The sequence below is a fragment of the Aricia agestis genome, chromosome 18 (genome assembly GCF_905147365.1).
Source record: "Aricia agestis chromosome 18, ilAriAges1.1, whole genome shotgun sequence".
Classification (NCBI taxonomy): domain Eukaryota; kingdom Metazoa; phylum Arthropoda; class Insecta; order Lepidoptera; family Lycaenidae; genus Aricia; species Aricia agestis.
The window spans coordinates 1,217,732-1,236,638 of record NC_056423.1 but is presented as its reverse complement, the minus strand read 5'-3'; the positions used below and the strand labels follow the sequence as shown (position 1 = coordinate 1,236,638).

At 38.9% G+C, this 18,907-nt stretch overlaps 2 protein-coding genes across 2 annotated transcripts; one reads left to right on the top strand and one right to left on the bottom strand.

Moving 5' to 3' along the window:
• Positions 1-5,063: 5,063 nt before the first annotated feature.
• Positions 5,064-13,312, bottom strand: LOC121736030 (serine/threonine-protein kinase 40-like). The gene is made up of 7 exons (XM_042127063.1): positions 12,677-13,312; positions 10,813-11,046; positions 10,317-10,449; positions 9,279-9,459; positions 8,422-8,515; positions 6,737-6,910; positions 5,064-5,602 (listed from the first exon to the last, which is right to left on the bottom strand). The coding sequence occupies exons 1-7, from the start codon at positions 13,154-13,156 to the stop codon at positions 5,099-5,101; spliced, it is 1,800 nt and encodes a 599-aa protein (XP_041982997.1). The 5' UTR covers positions 13,157-13,312; the 3' UTR covers positions 5,064-5,098.
• Positions 13,313-15,958: 2,646 nt separating this feature from the next.
• LOC121735742 (AFG3-like protein 2) lies at positions 15,959-18,867 on the top strand. The gene is made up of 2 exons (XM_042126658.1): positions 15,959-17,572; positions 17,801-18,867. The coding sequence occupies exons 1-2, from the start codon at positions 16,114-16,116 to the stop codon at positions 18,649-18,651; spliced, it is 2,310 nt and encodes a 769-aa protein (XP_041982592.1). The 5' UTR covers positions 15,959-16,113; the 3' UTR covers positions 18,652-18,867.
• The last annotated feature ends 40 nt before the right edge of the window (positions 18,868-18,907 follow it).

The following is an 18,907-nucleotide window of genomic DNA, read 5'->3' as shown; positions in this document are numbered from 1 at the left end:
GAATTAAGATTTAAATCTTAATTCGTTAAAATAGACGCCACGGTATAATTAGGTATAGCTTGGTCACTACTCACTGAACCAGGCGCGGTCGCAGCCTGAAATTTTGGGGGGGGGGGTCACTCACTAGTCACTACACCAATTATTATTTTTTTATCTGCGCCTTCGGACGGTTCTGGGTTGACAGCTGTCTAAGGTCGGACGCAGTGGTGGTTAGGGGATAGCTAGAAATTTTCTTACATTATTTTGCAAGATTTTGAGATTTTTCAATTTGACCTTAGGTTTTGGGGGGGTCATGTCCCCCATGACCCCCCCCCCTTCGGACCGCGCCTGCACTAAACATTCAGAAATTTACTCGCACCCGAATATTATTTATCTCCATTCTACAGGTTTTAAGAAGCGAGATAGGAATATATTCTCGCATGTGCAAGAAAGAGACAAGTAGCGATAGGTTAATAGACAAACTTCTATGCGTTCATTGACCAGGCTATACAGGGAGTAACAAAAAATAGTGATAAATGATAATACATACTTTAGGGTGTTTATGTGACCCTTAGATAGAGTTCACTGTGAAAGTAGTAGCGCTGAAAGAGATTTTTTTTTCATTTGTATAAATATTATACACCCTAAAATAATATCACTATTTAATGTTACACCCCGTATATTATCTCAATTTCATGATGTTATTACGTAAAATTTATAAAATTCCAAATGAAATCAAGAAAACATGATTATATTGTTAACTACTTACATAAAATAAAAATAAATTCGAGTATACCTAAAACTAAACAAAACAATACTAATGAAATTAATTATACAATTGTAATTTAAAAGCTACATTATTCTCGGTGATGAAAAATTAAAAACTTAGTCCATAAAAATAATGCCCCTAAACAATGTTAAAAATATTGAAAAATATAATTACATACTTACATTAATAAAATAGGTCTTTCGGTTTTTTAAATCTGATTTCATGGACCTTATAAATAATAATAATAATAGCCCCCACACCGGTTTCGGTGACGGTGGCCGGTTTCATTGAAACCAGGCCAACTACGCAGGAGTAATTTTATAGTGCCCGAGTGTGTGCGCAGTACACAAGAGCACTCTCTATTCCTTTACTCTCATAACCCAGTGGGACGGCAGACCGACACGACCGGCGAGAGATCAGGCGCAGGACCGACTTTTTACATGCCCATCCGACGCATGGATCATCTTACTTGTCAGACAATCAGGTGATCAGCCTGCATTGTCCTAACCAAACTTGGAAGTAACATAATATTGTTTCCAACGCGGGAATCGAACCCACGACCTCCGAGTCAAGAGCCGCGCTCTGTACCACTAGACCACGGAGGCTCATGGACCTTATAAATACTAGATGCTTTTCGCGATCGTCGTAATCTTTTCCCACGGATATCGTGGTTTTTCAGGAATTCAAATTTGTTCCCCGATATTTGTGTCAATTTGCATCAAAATTTACCAGTATTTTCGGATGGAAGCAAACAAACAAACCATTCCCTTTTTACAACCTTATTATAGTCAGATAAAGATGTAAGTATACTTATAGTATTCGTTTTTAAACAATTTTTTTACTAAGATTATAGGTCAGTTAACTAAAGCTGGCACGTTCACAGTACTCACACTTATGCAATTTCACTATACAGTATGTTTAAAAATATATATGTTTGCATCATGATAAAAATGTACAATCTGCGTACGATAATAATATGCTATCGTACATCGTACGTAGGCACAAAATTATCGTATGTGTACGATAATTATCGTACGGTTCCGAACGCCAGGCCCGCGCGCCTATCACACGTGACTGACTTGTAACATCACGCTGTATTTATAAACAGTAGCAAATGAAAAACAACAACTGTCCCCTTCACGCTCATAAGATAGACCGCGCGCGAGAGCGACGGGCAGACTTTTTATGATGCGTATGCAGTACAAAGTCACGCCACGCGCTTATTCACAGACATTACTCAAGCGCAATATGTAAATGTGTTGATCGTGCCAGCTTTAGTTAACTGACCTGCAGTATTTATGTATAAATTTTGCATTTTAATCTTATTACTTATTTACAAATCTTATATTGGTGGCAGTGTATGAATTACTTATATAAGTAAGAAGGCCAATTTCAACAAAACCTCTTAATCGTTAGTCAAAACAATATGCCTTCTTTTTAATTCATACCAAGAACGAATAAAATTGCATATATTTTTGGCATTCATTTACTTTTATTGCTTTTAAAAAACAAGTAAACGAGGCACTAAATCTGGATTATAGCTAATCAGTAATCACACATCAAATGTCACACTAACTGCAGCACTCAGAAACGACTTAGAGCTGGCGCGCACTACGACTTTTTGCCGCGCGATTATTTTACCGACCGACAAAAATGCAAATAAAATGTCACTTTATTACATAGGCTATAGGTTTCATTTTCTACCGACATTGATCTAGCAACCCATGCCACCGCTGCTTTTTAGTGGCGTAGAGCAAAATGAAACCTATAGCGTATGTCGTAAAGTGACATTTTATTTGAAATTTTGTAGGTCGGTAAAATAATCGCGCGGCAAAAAGTCGTTGTGCGCGCCAGCTCTAACTAAACTTTTTATGTTTATTAAATTGAAGTTTAATCATCACTAAGGGCCGGGACACATAAACACGATACGACGTCGTGTCGTACCACGATGCGACGTCGCGTCGTACCACGATGCGACGTCGCGTCGTGGGAAATCTACGACGAGCGTTTCTGTGTCAGTGTCACAGTTGATATTCAAAATTCAAAGATGACGCATCGTGAGTTTCTACGACGCGACGTCGTGCCGTGTATCGTGGCACGTTACGATGTCGCGACGTAGTTTTTTAAGATGCTCGTCATAGATTCCTACGACGCGACGTCGCTTCGTGGTACGACACGACGTCGTATCGTGTTTATGTGTCCCGGCCCTAAAGTCTCTTATTTCATTATTGTGTCTGAGCGCTGCAGTTAGTCTCTGATTATTCGTATAAAAGAGAAGGCATATTTCAAAACAATTACAAATATGCCCAGTCTGGCATATATACCCACTTGTTATGTCTGGGTTAACTCAGGGTTAATGTTAACCTAGATCTGTGCAGATTACTACGGTTCAATCAAATATACCTTAGCCGAGGACTATTAGCAAGATGGTCGTAATGTACGATTAAAGACATTGATTCACAGGCAGACATGCAGTTGACGGAACTACGTCATTTGGTCAGATTATGTCAATTTAAGGCATCCATTATGGCCGATTTACGCGGGTGACTAAAGCCGCACGATTTCCGCCGCACGGCGAAAATCGACCGTATAAATGGCAATTCGACTACGCCGCATGCGGCTAAAGTCGCAAGCCCCAAAGTCGTGCGGCCAATGGCCGCATGCGGCTGGTGACTAAAATCGACCGTGCAAACGCTCAGTCGCAAGCGATCGCTTGCTGCGAATACTTCTGTTGACTTGTGACTTGCCGGGTGACTAAAATCGACCCGTTAGTCACCCGTGTAAATGGGGTGGCGATTCGACGTGGACAGGCGATTCGACTGGTGACTTGCCCATGTAAATCGACCATTACACGCACTGACCTCCATTATACAACTTGTATGGAGGTCAGTGATTACACGGTAGGTTTTGCTGTCAGTTTTACCACAGTCATGGCTGTAACCGATTGATATCCTACCGTGTAAGAGCGTGACAGACGGTTGCATGAAGTTGATTGACGCAAAACTGGATATCTTGATTTTTGCTTCATGCAACCATCAGTCACGAATTTTGAGTGAGTGTTGTCACATCTGACAAAATTGGAAAAAAAATAGAAACATATACCTTTGAAAATTTTGGCTTTGACTGACATAAAACTGAAAAGAATTGAGTGACCGTGTAATACCATTCGTCCGTCCATCAGTCAAACATAATTCATGATTGACGGAATTGAAAGTCGCTTGCATGAGCGTGTAATGGATGCCTTATGGTCGTAATCTGTCGGTTGTTGACATAAAACAATCAAGTTACGTCGCGTTGGTACCATCTGCCTGAAGTCTGCTATGAATCAACTTCTCTGATAGTATCAAAAAGAAATGAATCTACAGCGAAGCTATGTTATTTGGTGGGGTTATGTCAAATCAATTTTAGTGGTAAACGTAGTTCCTCCATCTGCCTATGAATCGACTTCTCTGATAAGACTAACAAAGAAACAGTGTCTAAACACACTAGGTCGAAAAAATGCGGCCGAAGTTCGGAATGATTACGCCTGCAATGTATTTTAAATTACTGATGACACACCACGCTGAAATTATGTAGCGTTATATTGTATGCGTAGCACATTGCTGACGTAATCATGCCGACCTTCGGCCGCGTATTTTCGGCCTAGTGTGTTTAGACACTTAAGGTCATAGCATAAAGTTAATATACCTAGCGGAATTATAGAGCAACAATCTCGAGCTGTCAAACGAAACCGAAATTGGTTTCATCAGTGTGTAAAAATATGTGTACGTATACACTTACACAAGCATTATTGAACATGATTTCTATGAAATAAAATTGTTAACGTGCGGCACGTGCCGACTGGACGTCAAAAAAAAAGAGTGCTGCTGTCATGTATCACAGGTCTCTTTTTACCACGCAGTGTTACTGATAGTGACATCTCTCTTGCTCAGGCCTTTGTTTCTCTATTCCGCTAGGTATATTAACTTTATGGGTCATAGACAGTTGATCTACGTGATTTGGTTGTCAAATCCAGCCGACAGATCATGATTATTTTTGACTTGACAAAATAATAATGTGATATGTATGGACGCTTCCCTCCGTGCTAAGTACTTGAAGGACTTGTGTTACGACTTACGGGTACCAGACAACGGAAATATATTTAATACTTTTACATAATATATTTAAGATTTGTATTATACGACACATCCATCCAGAAACATTGAAAACATTTGTTCCGTCGGCGGGATCCGAATCCACGACCGGCTTGAGCACTGAGCCACAGAGGCCGTCAAACTTCGTAGTCCGACCAAATAACATAGGTCCGCCAACACGAATCAACTTATCTTATAGTAAATAATTTTTATACTTTCAGTTATACTCCATATCTACATTATCTACAGGTGGTCTAGGGTTATTGACAACCGCTTCAGGGTTCACAGAATGCACCGGAGCGGGGTTCATTATCCTATTGTTTTGCATCCTGGAGATGTCTAGAAGCGGCAACCTTAGCACATACTCCTGGTCTAACCGGTCTCTTCTTTCCATAGGTATAAGTCTGATATCATTGGAAGTATTCAACCTGGGTATCCGCTGAGCTAAGTTCCTAAGTCTGACATTCTCCGGACGGGCACTGTTTTCTGGCACTGAATTCCTCTCACTTCTTGACTCCCTATTCGTGAACATGTGTTGGTATCTGGCTATCTCGCATGGCAGCAGTGGTCTGCCGTCCCTGCCGATTCGTTGGACTGTGATCTGCCGCTGGTTGGTGGATTCGGTGCTGGTGGGTATGATCATGCTTTGACTTCGGTTCTGCGAGGGAAAGTTCAGAGCCAGAAAGTCTGGTAGCGGCACGCAGTATACACCGAGCTCGTCCTGGAAATATACTTTCGTTTAGAAAGTGTAAATAACAAAGATCGTGTCAGAGCAAGGCGTATAGGAGGTTTCGGAAGTTATTTTATGTCATAATATTAATACATAATTATTATATTTAACTAGATGACGCCCGCAACTCCGTTGCATCAGAATTCGTTTATCACACGAAAACTTTGAGTCCCGGGAAAGGGGACATAGGATACTTTTTATCTCGAAAATATGTACTTTCGAGATAAAAAGTATCCTATGTCCCCTTTCCCGGGACTCAAAGTATACCCATCCCAGCAAAATCGGCTCAATGGTTTGGGCGTGAAGAGGTAACAGACAGACAGACAAACTTTCGCATTTATAATATTAGTATGGAAGTATGGACATAATCTGGTATTTTATGGAATTTATAATATTACGGTACATAAAGCGCCATCTAGTATTAGCGAATTGCTTCAACATGCTGCTTAATACGTGAAGCGCCATCTATAGTAGCGTACACAGTCAACATGATCTTATTGTGACTTTCTCAACACAGAAATATGGAGAAATGTTATTATAAAGCAATGAGCACACCTGAGCGGATGCCGCCAGCTACTTGGAACTACGTTTCTCTACAATTACAATATAATCTCAACAGAAAACGAACGCGCAAATCTCGACGAAAAAAGCGTCCGATAACAAACACAACAAAAAATTATTTTCGAAATCGGTTCAGCTGTTCTCGAAATTTAAGAGCCTAACATCAAATTCTGCTGTTCATTTTTAACACGCTTTGGATGTATGTTTGTAACTCCCTTTTTGAAGCGTGTATACTATATTTTTTTAAACGAAGTTCCTTCTCCTTTGCGAAAGGAGGCTAGACGGAACAACACTTGACCTCGGCACTTTTTAGTACCTGCGAAGTAGGGGCAGATGGCGTTGATAAGCATATTGAGTGGTACTTAGTATTCCTGTACAACTAGATGACGTTTTTAAAAATAAACAGCGACATCTACCGGACGTCTAAATAAATTTTATAACAATTCCACAAAAGTGTCGTTGTTAGTATTCCTGGGCGTTAATAGATGGCGTTTTTATATAACTTCGTTCCATCCGGGTGTCCCTTGACACCTCTCAATTATTTGACTGAAGATGGAAACTCACACTAGAATTAGGCGTTCTCTCGTTACTATCGGGTGTGGTGGGTAGCTGCTCCACCTTCTCCTCCTTGGGTTTGTCCACCTCGTCCAGCTTGATGTCCGGCACCACCTGCAGGTCTTCGGGCGGGTTGGGTACCGTCACGTACCCCGCTATTATACTGGACAGCTGGTCTAGCACCTAGAAATGTTATTATTGATAAGCTACTGCATAGCTTTTATCGTTTTGACGTATTGTGTATAATCTGTGCATGTCATAGAGTAAAGACGGCAATGTAGGCATAAACATCAATAACTACGCCAATCAGCTGATCGATACGGGAACCATTAATATACGCGCGTACGTCAAGGTCGCTGATTCGATCGCTGATCGATTCAAACGTATTTTTTTTTACAGTACGTCCACTGTATCGGCAGCGTACGGAATACTGACTAGTCAGTATGTTTATCTTCCAATTAGTCCAAACAAGGTTAAGAAGTCAAAATTACTGCTTTCGACTTTTCTATCCACATCCCCCTTTTGAGCATTCATTTACTAGGCTAGCCGGAAATTCGTACGCTGCCGATTCAGCGAACGTACTGTGAAAAATTTATCAGTTTTATACGAGACGTCCGTTGCGTACAATACCGACCTGTGGACGCTTACCTATGCGACACCGTTTGACAGATAAGCATTCAGTACCTGGGTGACCGAGCTTTGCTCGGTATAGCAAACACTCATTGACTTCGTGTTACTTAATAACGCCATCTGCTGGTCGTTAAAACAATTAGTTGCTCACATAATAGTATTATTATTCGCCAATAGATGTCAGGAAGAGTCATATTTTTCAGTTTATCGATTATTGATAAAACACGAATAAAAAAACATTTTCTGAAAATGATTCCTAGCTAGATCGATTGAAACCCTACCCTAAATACTAAATTTCATGAAAATCGTTGGAGCCGACTCCGAGATTCCAAATATATATATATATATATATATATATATATATATATATATATATATATATATATATATATATATATATATATATACAAGAATTGCTCGTTTAAAGATATAAGATTACTTTAACGTCAAGCTAGCGATCATAAAAAAAGTTGATATTTCACAGCGGATTTAACAATGTTTTACATTACTGTTTTCTTTTAGTAAAATTATATTTAAATTACGGTAATGTTATTATAATCTATCATATTTCCAGAACACTTTGTTGTAAAATCGTGGGGGAAAGGTCGTGGTAGGCCCCCTGCAAGCGTCATAAACTGTCAGCGGCTGCCGTCGATTGCCGCCGACACATGCCGTCGACTGCCGTCGACTACCGCCGACGCATAGTCGGTGACACCCGTCGGCCGCTGCGCCATCGCAGCGTTATTACGATGCAGTCTTGACGTCAACACCCCCTCCCGCTTCGTCTCGGGGGCTGCTGTCCGTCATGTGTACGTTGTGAACACCTTGGTTACTTTTATGTAAAACAACGCAACGGCAGCGCTGCGTCGACGCAACGCTGACGCAACGGGCCGTGAGGACAGGCTCAACTAGATTACAACAAAATCTCCAGATACAAATTAAAGTATCTGACATTTTAAAAAACACTCCTAGTTTAATTACAATGCCTTTCCAAGTTGATATGTGTGATATAGCCTTTATTAACTGACCTGTGAAAAATGTGCGTAGTATTATAAAAAAAATACCTGATCAGCCAGCAATCTATGTTTGGGATCCTTCACAAGCAGCCTCTGAATTAAAAACACTGTGTTGTCACTAACTTGCACGGAGTTGCCATCTCTGAAATCGATCAAGATTTATATTAACAATCACACATTTTACCGGAGGCCCAATGCCCTACCCTATTCCCTCCCTTACCCTCCCCTACCCTACCCTTTAAGGCCAGGAAAAGGATATCGGATTCTTATTGGGGTAAAATGTATGGCTACAACTTACAGTGCGATCAACATCGAGTAACTTATACAAGTAACAAGATGGCGCCTGCAACTATGTTGCCGCGAAATTCATTCATCGCGACATCCGTTTATTTTTCGCAACAACAACTATCCTATGCCCTTTTGCGTATCTCTAAGTATCTCTACGCCAAGTTTTTATCGAAATCGATTCAGCCGTTTAAGCGTGAAAAGGTGACAGACGCTTTTTCGCACATATGTACAGGGTGTCACAAAACTAAGCGATAGTACTTTAGGGTGTGTACGTGTTCCTCGTAGTTCACTGTAAAAATAGTAGCGTTGAAAGACCAATATTTTTTTCACTTTCGTATGGGGAATCTCGTTACGCTGGGGCGCTTGCTTTATAAGAGGTCAATTTTATTCTTAAACATTCTAAATACAGTGCGAGCATTTTTCATTAAGCGCCTAGGCTAAAAAAGTCAATGACCGCTACCGCGACGTTTCGCCGAGTACAGTATAGTTAATAAGCACTAAATGTAAAAACTTTAGTAAGTAAATGTTTTATTGTAAAATCATCTTTTTATCTATGTCATGCTGACACTTAGTTTTGTTATAGGTACCTTGTTAAATTTAGTAAGGAAAGTACTCACGGCGGAATATTATAATTGGCAGCCTGTATCCTACTGAACAGCTGAGCGAGACTGGTGTCACAGAACGGGAACTGTCCGTACAGCATGGTATACAACACCACTCCCAGCGCCCACATGTCAGACGGCTTCCCGTGGTACGGCTTACACATCAACACATCTGGTGATATGTAAGCTGGGGACCCTGAAATGAAGGAAAAAAATATACATAAGTCATAATAATAACCCCCACACCGGTTTCGGTGACGGTGACCAGTTTCATTGACGCAGGGGTATTTTTTTAGTGCCCAAGTGTGTGCGCAGTACACAAGAGCCCTCTTTATTCCTTTACTCCCATGACCCAGTGACGCGGAAGACCGACACGTCTGGCGAGAGATCAGGCGCAAGACCGACTTTTTACATGCCCATCCGACGCATGGATCATCTTACTTGTCAATCATGTGATCAGCCTGCATTGTCCTAACCTAAACAATCTTGGAGATAACAAGTTTCCAACGTGGGAATCGAACCCACAACCTCCGAGTCAAGAGCCACGCTCTTATCCACTAGACCACGGAGGCGTAAAAAATTATAGACATGTTGTATGACTAGCTGACTTGCGCGGCTCCGCCCACCAAAGGAATTACGCGGAAAGCGTACATTTTCCCGCTAAAGAAGCTTATGTTCTTCCCCGGGGTCTACTCTGCATCTGTGCCAAATTACATAAAAATAGGTCCAGTACTTTGAAAGATTTCAAACACACTCTTCAGCTTTATAATATTACCTACTTAGTATAGATGACAATTCATTTTTACATATGGCAGTAAAATGTACAGTTCGAAAGGGATTTTTAAGGCAAACAATTAGCTAAAAAAACCACACGGCGCGTTGCGTCAGCGTTGCGTCGACGCAGCGACGTCGTTAAGACTACTTCGTAATAATGCTGCGATGACGCAGCGCCCGTGTGGCCGGCTACGCGTCAAACGGCAGCACTGCGTCGACGCAACGATGACGCAACGGCCGTGTAACTTAGTGTAACTATATTTTAAAAATTTAACATACCTCTTTGATCCTTCAACAAATCTCTATCGCTACCCAAATGGGTGCCGAGACAGAAATTCGTTATCACAACCCGGCCAGTCCTCTGGTTCAATACAATATTACCTAATTTAAGATCTCTGTGCACTATATTTCTCTGAAACGTAAATAATTGATATAAATATTAATATTAAACTTTAAAGAATTTTTTTTAGCCTGCAGCGGGCTATGCACTGCCACAGTTGAACACAGTTGTTGACAGTTTAATTTAACACTTTGTCTACTTTACCCTAAGAATAAACCTTTCTATGGTAGCCATGCTAAGCCTGCAAAATGAGTTTGGTGTTGATTATATATTTCTATTTACTTCACCATTTTCTATATTAAATATATTGTTCTTATAAATTCTGCAGTACAAATGGCGAGCAGTTAAAAAAACCTAGCATTGTAGTTTTATTATCATGCATGTTTCAAAACATTTAAAACATGAATAAGCAAAATGGGAAGCAATAGGAATTACCTTATGTAAATTGGACACGACCCTCACAATATCATAAAATATTAGTATGGCCTCTTTCTCTGGAACTTTCTTCACTTTAGTAACATATTGCTGTAAGTTGATCAATTCATTACCCTTCTCACTAAACTGGTGAGAGGTAACACAGTCTAATACTAAAAACAGTCTTTGTTTTACTCTACCAGTGTATACGCAGCCTGGGCCATTTGGATTTGGCATTTCTTCTAGAGCATGATCCTGAAAAATGAGAAACAGTTTGTAATGACTAGACAGGGCCCCGCTACCACATGTGCAATGTGTGCAATGCACACGGGCCTCATCCTCTAGGGGCGCCAAATCACAATCTTTAGTACTGTGACGCCCTTGGGACTTTGCCATTTCTTTACGACGCCCCTCAACCCAGCCTTCAAAAATGCTTTCTAATTTTAGAACCAGCCTACATAGGTTATCATATAAACACTATTTGGATATTTATATTTTTATTAGGAAATAATGATCAAATCAAAACAATAAGTATAAAAATTAAAAGAGATATTTATGAACGATATTAAAGACAGCAAGGCTGGCTAATGTGAAACCTGTGTTTGCTTTTCTGAGCATAGCTTCTGAAACCGGGGATTTAGACTCCCCGGAAATCACGGGATGTATGATTGACATAATGCGCGCAGCGCTAACTTAATTTGGTTGTGTTGACATGCGACATTGTTCGCGACGCACAGTTTGGGAAGCCCTGGACTAGAACATATTTCTATGAAAGAGACTGACAGTGGTTAAAAAATTATGTTGTATTTACATAACATTGGGCAAAATTTGTGTAGGGAAATATAGAATATTATACTTATTAATTTAAACTAGCAATTTGACCGAGCTTGGCTCGGTATTTGATAAAAGACGAATAAAATGACATTTTCTAAAAATGATTCCTCACTAGATCAATTTATCGCCCCCGAAACCCCCTATATACTAAATTTCATGAAAGTCGTTGGAGCCGATTCTGAGATTACAATTATATATTTATATACAAGAATTACTTGTTTAAAGATATAAGATACAGGGTGTAACAAAACTAAGTGATATAACTTTACACCCTTAAGTACATTTTTTTTCTCTTAGCAATCAGCTGCTTCATACATAATATGATATAATTTTGTGAAACTATTATGAGCTACAATGAACTAACATAAAGAACATGCAGTCAATATTATCAATATACTATGATATATACAAACTCAAAATATTTATTAATCAGATGACTGTACTGACAAAGTTTATGATAATGTCTTAACAAATATAAATTGAAACAAATTATAATAATGACTGTGTTGTGTTACACCATACTAAAAGATACTAAGCAATTTCACAACATCTGTTTGATTATTGTAATATTTGTAGAGGGGAATTTCAACATTTATTTGATGAGATTGATGAATTGGAGAAGAATAGCACTAGACAGAATAGAGTAGAAAAGGCTGGAGTGCTTTGCCAAGAGCATTTAACTGACCTTCAGCAGGCATTCTATAGCTTGAAGTCAGAATAAAAATAATAATATAATAATAAACTATGGACATCTCACATCATCTCAGTCTGGCCCCATGCTAAGTACCTAAAGGACTTGTGTTACAGGTACCACACAACAGAAATATATATATACTTTTATACTATACATATTACATGTATAGAATATATAAATGTGTAGTAATGTAAGCATACTATACAACAAGATGTAAGTTTTTGGGATATCAATAAACATATTATTAGTATTACATGTATGTAAAAAAGTGCTATTATAGATTATATTTTACTATGAAAGATTGATGAATAAATCATAATTTTATGATGATGCAAAATGGCAAGAAGATGTCCATACCTTAAAAAGGCCATGATGATGGATAACCCCATCTTGGTCTTTCAACAACGACAACAATGAATACTCTGTATGCAGCAGCATCTTGCCCTGCCTGTCGTCCTGAGTTTCGACTTGGCCCTCATGTCTGAGCGTCAAAATTTTTATCTGATAAAACTCATCTGTTTTTTCTTTTCGGGCCAAACATTGTACGATACTTTTCACAGGACTCGGACCCAATTTGGGGCCAAGTAAGTACGGGCCAGCCTTTCGAACGTGCTTATCCGGGACTACAGTCCCTGGGGCAGGAATGTCACTCGTATTATATGTTACAAGGTTCTTCTGCAGCGAGTTTGGACCGAACTTTTTTGAATTTTTGAGTACGGCGCTCGACGTTGAACCGGCGTAAGCTGACAGTCTCGGGATCTTTGGACTCGGTTGCAGGAGTATAGGTCGTGATCGTTTTCCGTGATTAATACTAGTCCCAGGTCTCTCTGGATCCATAATGATACTTCACAAACACACTGTTACTATTTTCTTACACCTTAACACTGCTGTCCAAGTCATAACCGCATTTATTAAAACTTTAGGTGCTTATGATATTATCAAATACTTTATTTCAACTAAAGATAGGTAGTACCACGACAAAGTAAAAAGTGAAATTTTGACTCCTTTTATTTACTTTTTGTCAAAATCATGTCAAACAGATTTGACATTACAATTTTTTCTGGGTAGTTGTGGAAAAAGCAGCGACAAAAAACTCACCAGTCACTATTGAAAATAAACTTGAAAAAACGATAGTTAATGGAATCAGGCGTTACTTTGCGGAAATCCATAGTTTAAAATTTAATTTGTTATTATTTTTAGCAATATTCTGCGAAATAAACTTCCACCTTTAAGTAAATGAGTGAGTGTACGCATAGGCATGCGTAAATGAGTGACTGTACGTATGCCTATGTCAGGGGCATGTTAGAAGAGTAGTAGAACACATTTTAACTGTTTTTGAAATTTTTGTTTCTCTGTCTGTTTGTCTGTTTGTACAGGCTAATCTCTGAATCCGCTGTACCGATTTCAATGAAATTTTGCATGATGATACCTTACATCCCTGGTCTACTTCTTAGATACTTTTTTTAACCAACTTTAAAAAAAGGAGGAGTTAATGTTTACTTTGCTGTTTGTGGTCAGATTTTCAAAATTCTTTTTTGTTGTATAGATCGCCCGAATTTGATACCATGTTTACAATAAAATCGGCCAAGTGCGAGTCGGACTTGCGCACGAAGGGTTCCGTACCGTTATAGAGAAAAAAGGCCAAAAGTTGTGTTTTTGTATGGGAGCCCCCCTTTAATTTTAATTATATTCTATTTTTATTATTAATTATTAAAATACATATATAATTAAGGATTCTGTGATAATTTCAACTGCCTGCCTGTTGTCTTTGTTGATATCGAGCAAAAGAGGCCAAAAAAATCATGTTTGTTGTATGGGAGCCCCTTAAATATTGATTTTATTTTGTTTTCAGTATTTGTTGTTATAGCGGCAACAGATATACACAATCTGTAAAAAATTCAGAACTCTAGCTATAACGGTTCTTGAGTGTATCTCAAGAACCGTTATAGCTAGAGTTAGCTAGAGCCAGAGCCTGGAGACAAACAGACGGACCGACAACGAAGTCTTAGTAATAGGGTCCCGTTTTTACCCTTTGGGTACGGAACCCTATAAACGGTAACTTGATAAGTAATGGGTTTGAAGAAACTCCTCGAAATTTACAACAACAACCAAAGTGATTACCAATTCTAGCAAAGGTCGATCTTTAAAACTGTTCCTAATATTCGTAAGCGATTATCCAAACCCTGGATGGATATTGACCACTGTGTATCTCAAATTCTCAATTCATTACCGGCCATGGAAATTTTAAAGTCAAACTTTAAGGATCTAAGTTACTAGCATCTTTCGAGCACATAGGTAGAAATGGTAGAATATGTACTACCGAAGGCAGTATGTTTGAATAAACCTCTCATCATGTTCTCTGGGAGAGTTTTTTCTGCCAAGACGAAAGAACTACAATGCTAGACAACCTACAGTGTAAATCTGATGTCGCATACGATATTAAAATAAAATAGTCGTAGATGGGTGTTCAATTTTCTAAATCTCGATTTTAATAACATACATTCACGCGGATGAAGTTGCGGGCAACAGCTAGTATAGATAATATATCCATTCAATTTTAATCAGTAACCCAATAATAAAGTTTGATGTTTCTAACTTAAGAAATGACGGACTTTCATTCAAACTTTCAACCCTTATTTCACCCCCTTGGGGGGAGGATTTCCAGAAATGTTTAAACACGTATCCATGTAATTTTAATCAGTAACCCAAAAATAAAGTTTCATATTTCTAACTCATGAAATAACGGATTTTCATTCAAACGTTCAACCCCAATTTCACCCCCTTTGGGGTAGAATTTTCAAAAACGCTTAAATACGTATCCATTCATTTTTAATCAGTAGCCCAAAAATAAAGTTTCAAGTTGGTAGCTTAAGAAATGATGGATTTTCATTCAAACTTTCAACCCCAATTTCACCCCCTTGGAGGGGTAGAATTTCCAAAAACGCTTAAATATATATTCATTCATTTTTAATCAGTAGCCCAAAAATAAAGTTTCATGTTTCTAACTTGAGAAATGACGGACTTTTATACACATTTTCAACCCCTATTTCACCCCCTTCGGGTCAAAGTTTCCAAAATTCATTTCTTATTAAGTGTTTACTTTATAAAACAACCCCAATCACAAAATTTCGTGGCTGTAACTTTAACAGTTTTAACCGTCAGGACAAATTTTATAGATTACTTACTATTACTCTCAAAACAAAAAGAAACAAACTTTTTGCTTTCTTTGCTTTACAAGTTCCTTGTCCCGTGTCTGCACTCCGCGCAGTACGGTGAGTGACGACGACGAGTGTCCCGAATCCCGATGCAGTACGCGAGTCCATAGAATAAGCGTATTGACATATACGTTGTGCGAGGCGCGACTTTGCCACCACAGAAGTCTGGCAACGTCGCGCTTAGAGCAATGGTAACGTTAAGAAATAACGATAAATATACCGGTAAACAGTATCGATACTTTTTAACGATACCAAAAAAGTAGCGGTAATTTGTAACGATAACGGAACGAATGTTTTGGTAAATTTAACGGTAAATTTTTGATAACGTTTTCTGTCCCTCTGCATGAAACAGGTACCTAGACGTTCTGCATCATAAGCCTACATTCTGTACATATTAATCCATGACGTTCTGTGACTTGTGACTTTGACAGATTACCGAAGCCTAACCATAGCCTAACCATGTTTTTATTGGATGGATAAAAAATAAAAATTCGAGACAATTTTTGTGACTCAATAAAAATTTTTGTTGCGAAACAAAAGTTACAAAATTATTTATTAAAAATACAATATATTATAAAGATGTGGAAAGGGCTCAGATTAACACAGTCCCAACTGTCGAAATTACATTTCAAAGGACATAAACTGCAGCCTGTCGGTGTACCAGCTTTAGACTCCGTTTTGAATCAATGGTACGAGTTCTGTAAGAAGCCACCGAAAGGATTTGAGAAATATTTTCAGCCGGGCGCCAGTCAGAAACAAGCAAAAGCACCAGAGAAAGATGCACAGCCGCCTCCTTCGAAAACACCACCACCTGTCTCGAAGCCGAGTTTATCGCAGGACAAATGGAATATGAACAATATGTTCTCTGGAGGCACAGGAGGGAGCAGAGGATCGAGTAGGAGTGGATACGATGGCCCAGACAGAGAAAAGTGGATGATGTTTGGTGCTATGGGAGTGATGGCTCTTCTCGGTTCCCTAGCCTATTTCGAATTAAGGTACAGAGAAATAAGCTGGAGAGATTTCGTGAACCAGTATTTAAACAAAGGTGTCGTAGAGAGGCTCGAGGTGATCAACAAAAAATGGGTCAGAGTGAGGCTACAACCGGGGTCCGTTTTAGAAGGAAAAATAATCTGGTTTGCTATTGGAAGTGTAGATTCATTTGAAAGGAACCTAGAAAACGCACAAATCGAAATCAATGTGGACCCACCAAACTTTGTACCTGTTATTTATAAGACTGAAGTTGAAGCATCAAGTCTTACGGGAATCTTGCCTACATTGTTGATCATTGGATTTTTAATCTATATGATGAGACGTTCTGCAAATATGATGGGTGGTGGGGGCAGAAAAGGGGGTGGTCTGTTTGGTGGTGTCATGGAATCTACTGCTAAAGTGGTCAACCCCACTGATATTGGTGTAAAGTTCCAAGATGTAGCCGGTTGTGAGGAAGCAAAGATTGAAATTATGGAGTTTGTTAACTTCTTAAAGAACCCCCAACAGTATATAGATTTGGGAGCTAAAATACCAAAGGGAGCTCTATTAACAGGCCCTCCAGGAACAGGTAAAACCCTGCTGGCTAAGGCCACAGCTGGTGAAGCCAATGTACCATTCATAACAGTATCTGGCTCGGAGTTTTTGGAGATGTTTGTTGGTGTTGGACCATCGAGAGTGAGAGACATGTTCTCAATGGCCAGGAAACATGCACCTTGCATTCTCTTCATTGATGAAATTGATGCTGTGGGACGGAAGAGAGGAGGACGTAGCTTTGGAGGTCATTCTGAGCAGGAGAACACATTAAATCAACTCCTCGTTGAAATGGATGGGTTCAACACGACAACAAATGTTGTTGTGCTTGCAGCAACCAACCGTGTGGATATCCTTGACAAGGCATTGCTCCGACCTGGCAGATTTGACAGACAAATCTTTGTGCCAGCTCCAGATATAAAAGGCAGAGCTTCTATTTTCAAAGTACATTTGCAACCACTAAAGACAACATTAAATAAAGAAAACTTAGCCAGAAAAATGGCTGCCTTAACGCCAGGTACTTTTTATAAATTAATATATCATTGTGTCAATAAAAACATTTTATTGCTGTATAAATCATGTGCTTATATTTTACTAAACAGGTATTCTATAGAAACAAAAATGTAATACCTGAATACTGAATAACAAACTAAAACATTTTTACTACTTTAGTATTAGTACTCATAAAATTTGGCTAAATAATGTAATTTTCTATTTAATAATTTGACTTGTATATCGTATTCAGGTTTCACAGGTGCTGACATAGCAAATGTTTGTAATGAAGCTGCTTTGATTGCTGCAAGGGAGTTATTAAATGACATCACTATGAAAAACTTTGAGCAAGCCATCGAAAGAGTGGTAGCCGGTATGGAGAAGAAATCTAATGTACTCCAGCCTGATGAGAGAAAGATTGTAGCTTACCATGAAGCAGGTCATGCTGTTGCAGGCTGGTTTCTGCAGCATGCTGACCCACTACTGAAGGTATCGATCATCCCCCGTGGAAAAGGGCTCGGCTATGCCCAGTACTTACCCAAAGAACAATACTTATATAGCAAGGAACAGCTATTTGACAGAATGTGCATGACGTTAGGTGGTAGAGTGAGCGAAGAAATCTTCTTTGGCAGAATTACAACCGGTGCACAGGATGATCTGAAGAAGATTACACAGAGTGCATATGCACAAATTGTTCATTATGGTATGAACGCCAAGGTTGGCAATGTATCTTTTGATATGCCACAACCGGGTGAAATGGTGATTGATAAACCATACTCGGAAAAAACAGCAGAGCTTATAGATTCTGAAGTGAGGGAATTAATCAATTCAGCTCACCAACATACAAAGGACCTACTGACTAAACATAGAGCAGATATAGAGAAAGTAGCTGAGAGATTACTAAAGCAAGAGATTTTAAGTAGAGATGACATGATTGAACTTTTAGGAGCGAGGCCCTTCCCAGAGAAGAGTACATATGAAGAATTTGTTGAAGGCACTGGTTCCTTAGATGAAGATACAACTCTACCCGAAGGTCTTAAAGATTGGAACAAAGAAAAGCCGAAAAGTAACCCTGACGATTCTACTGTCCCTAGTAAAAACTGATGTACATTAAGGTTCACTGTTAATATTTTATGTAAAGAATACCTCTGATTATTGAAGGGTGTTTGATGTTTTAGTCTGAAAATGATAGGATCGTAATTTACAATAGTAGACATTGAATTGTATTATAAAAATATATTTATAATCAGTTTCAATCACAACGTTGATTGCATTTGTTTGTTGTGTAAGCTTTTTTCTAAATAAAAGTATGTTCTGCTACTAAAGTTTTTCACTTAACACAGTAAGGATTCAAATAATT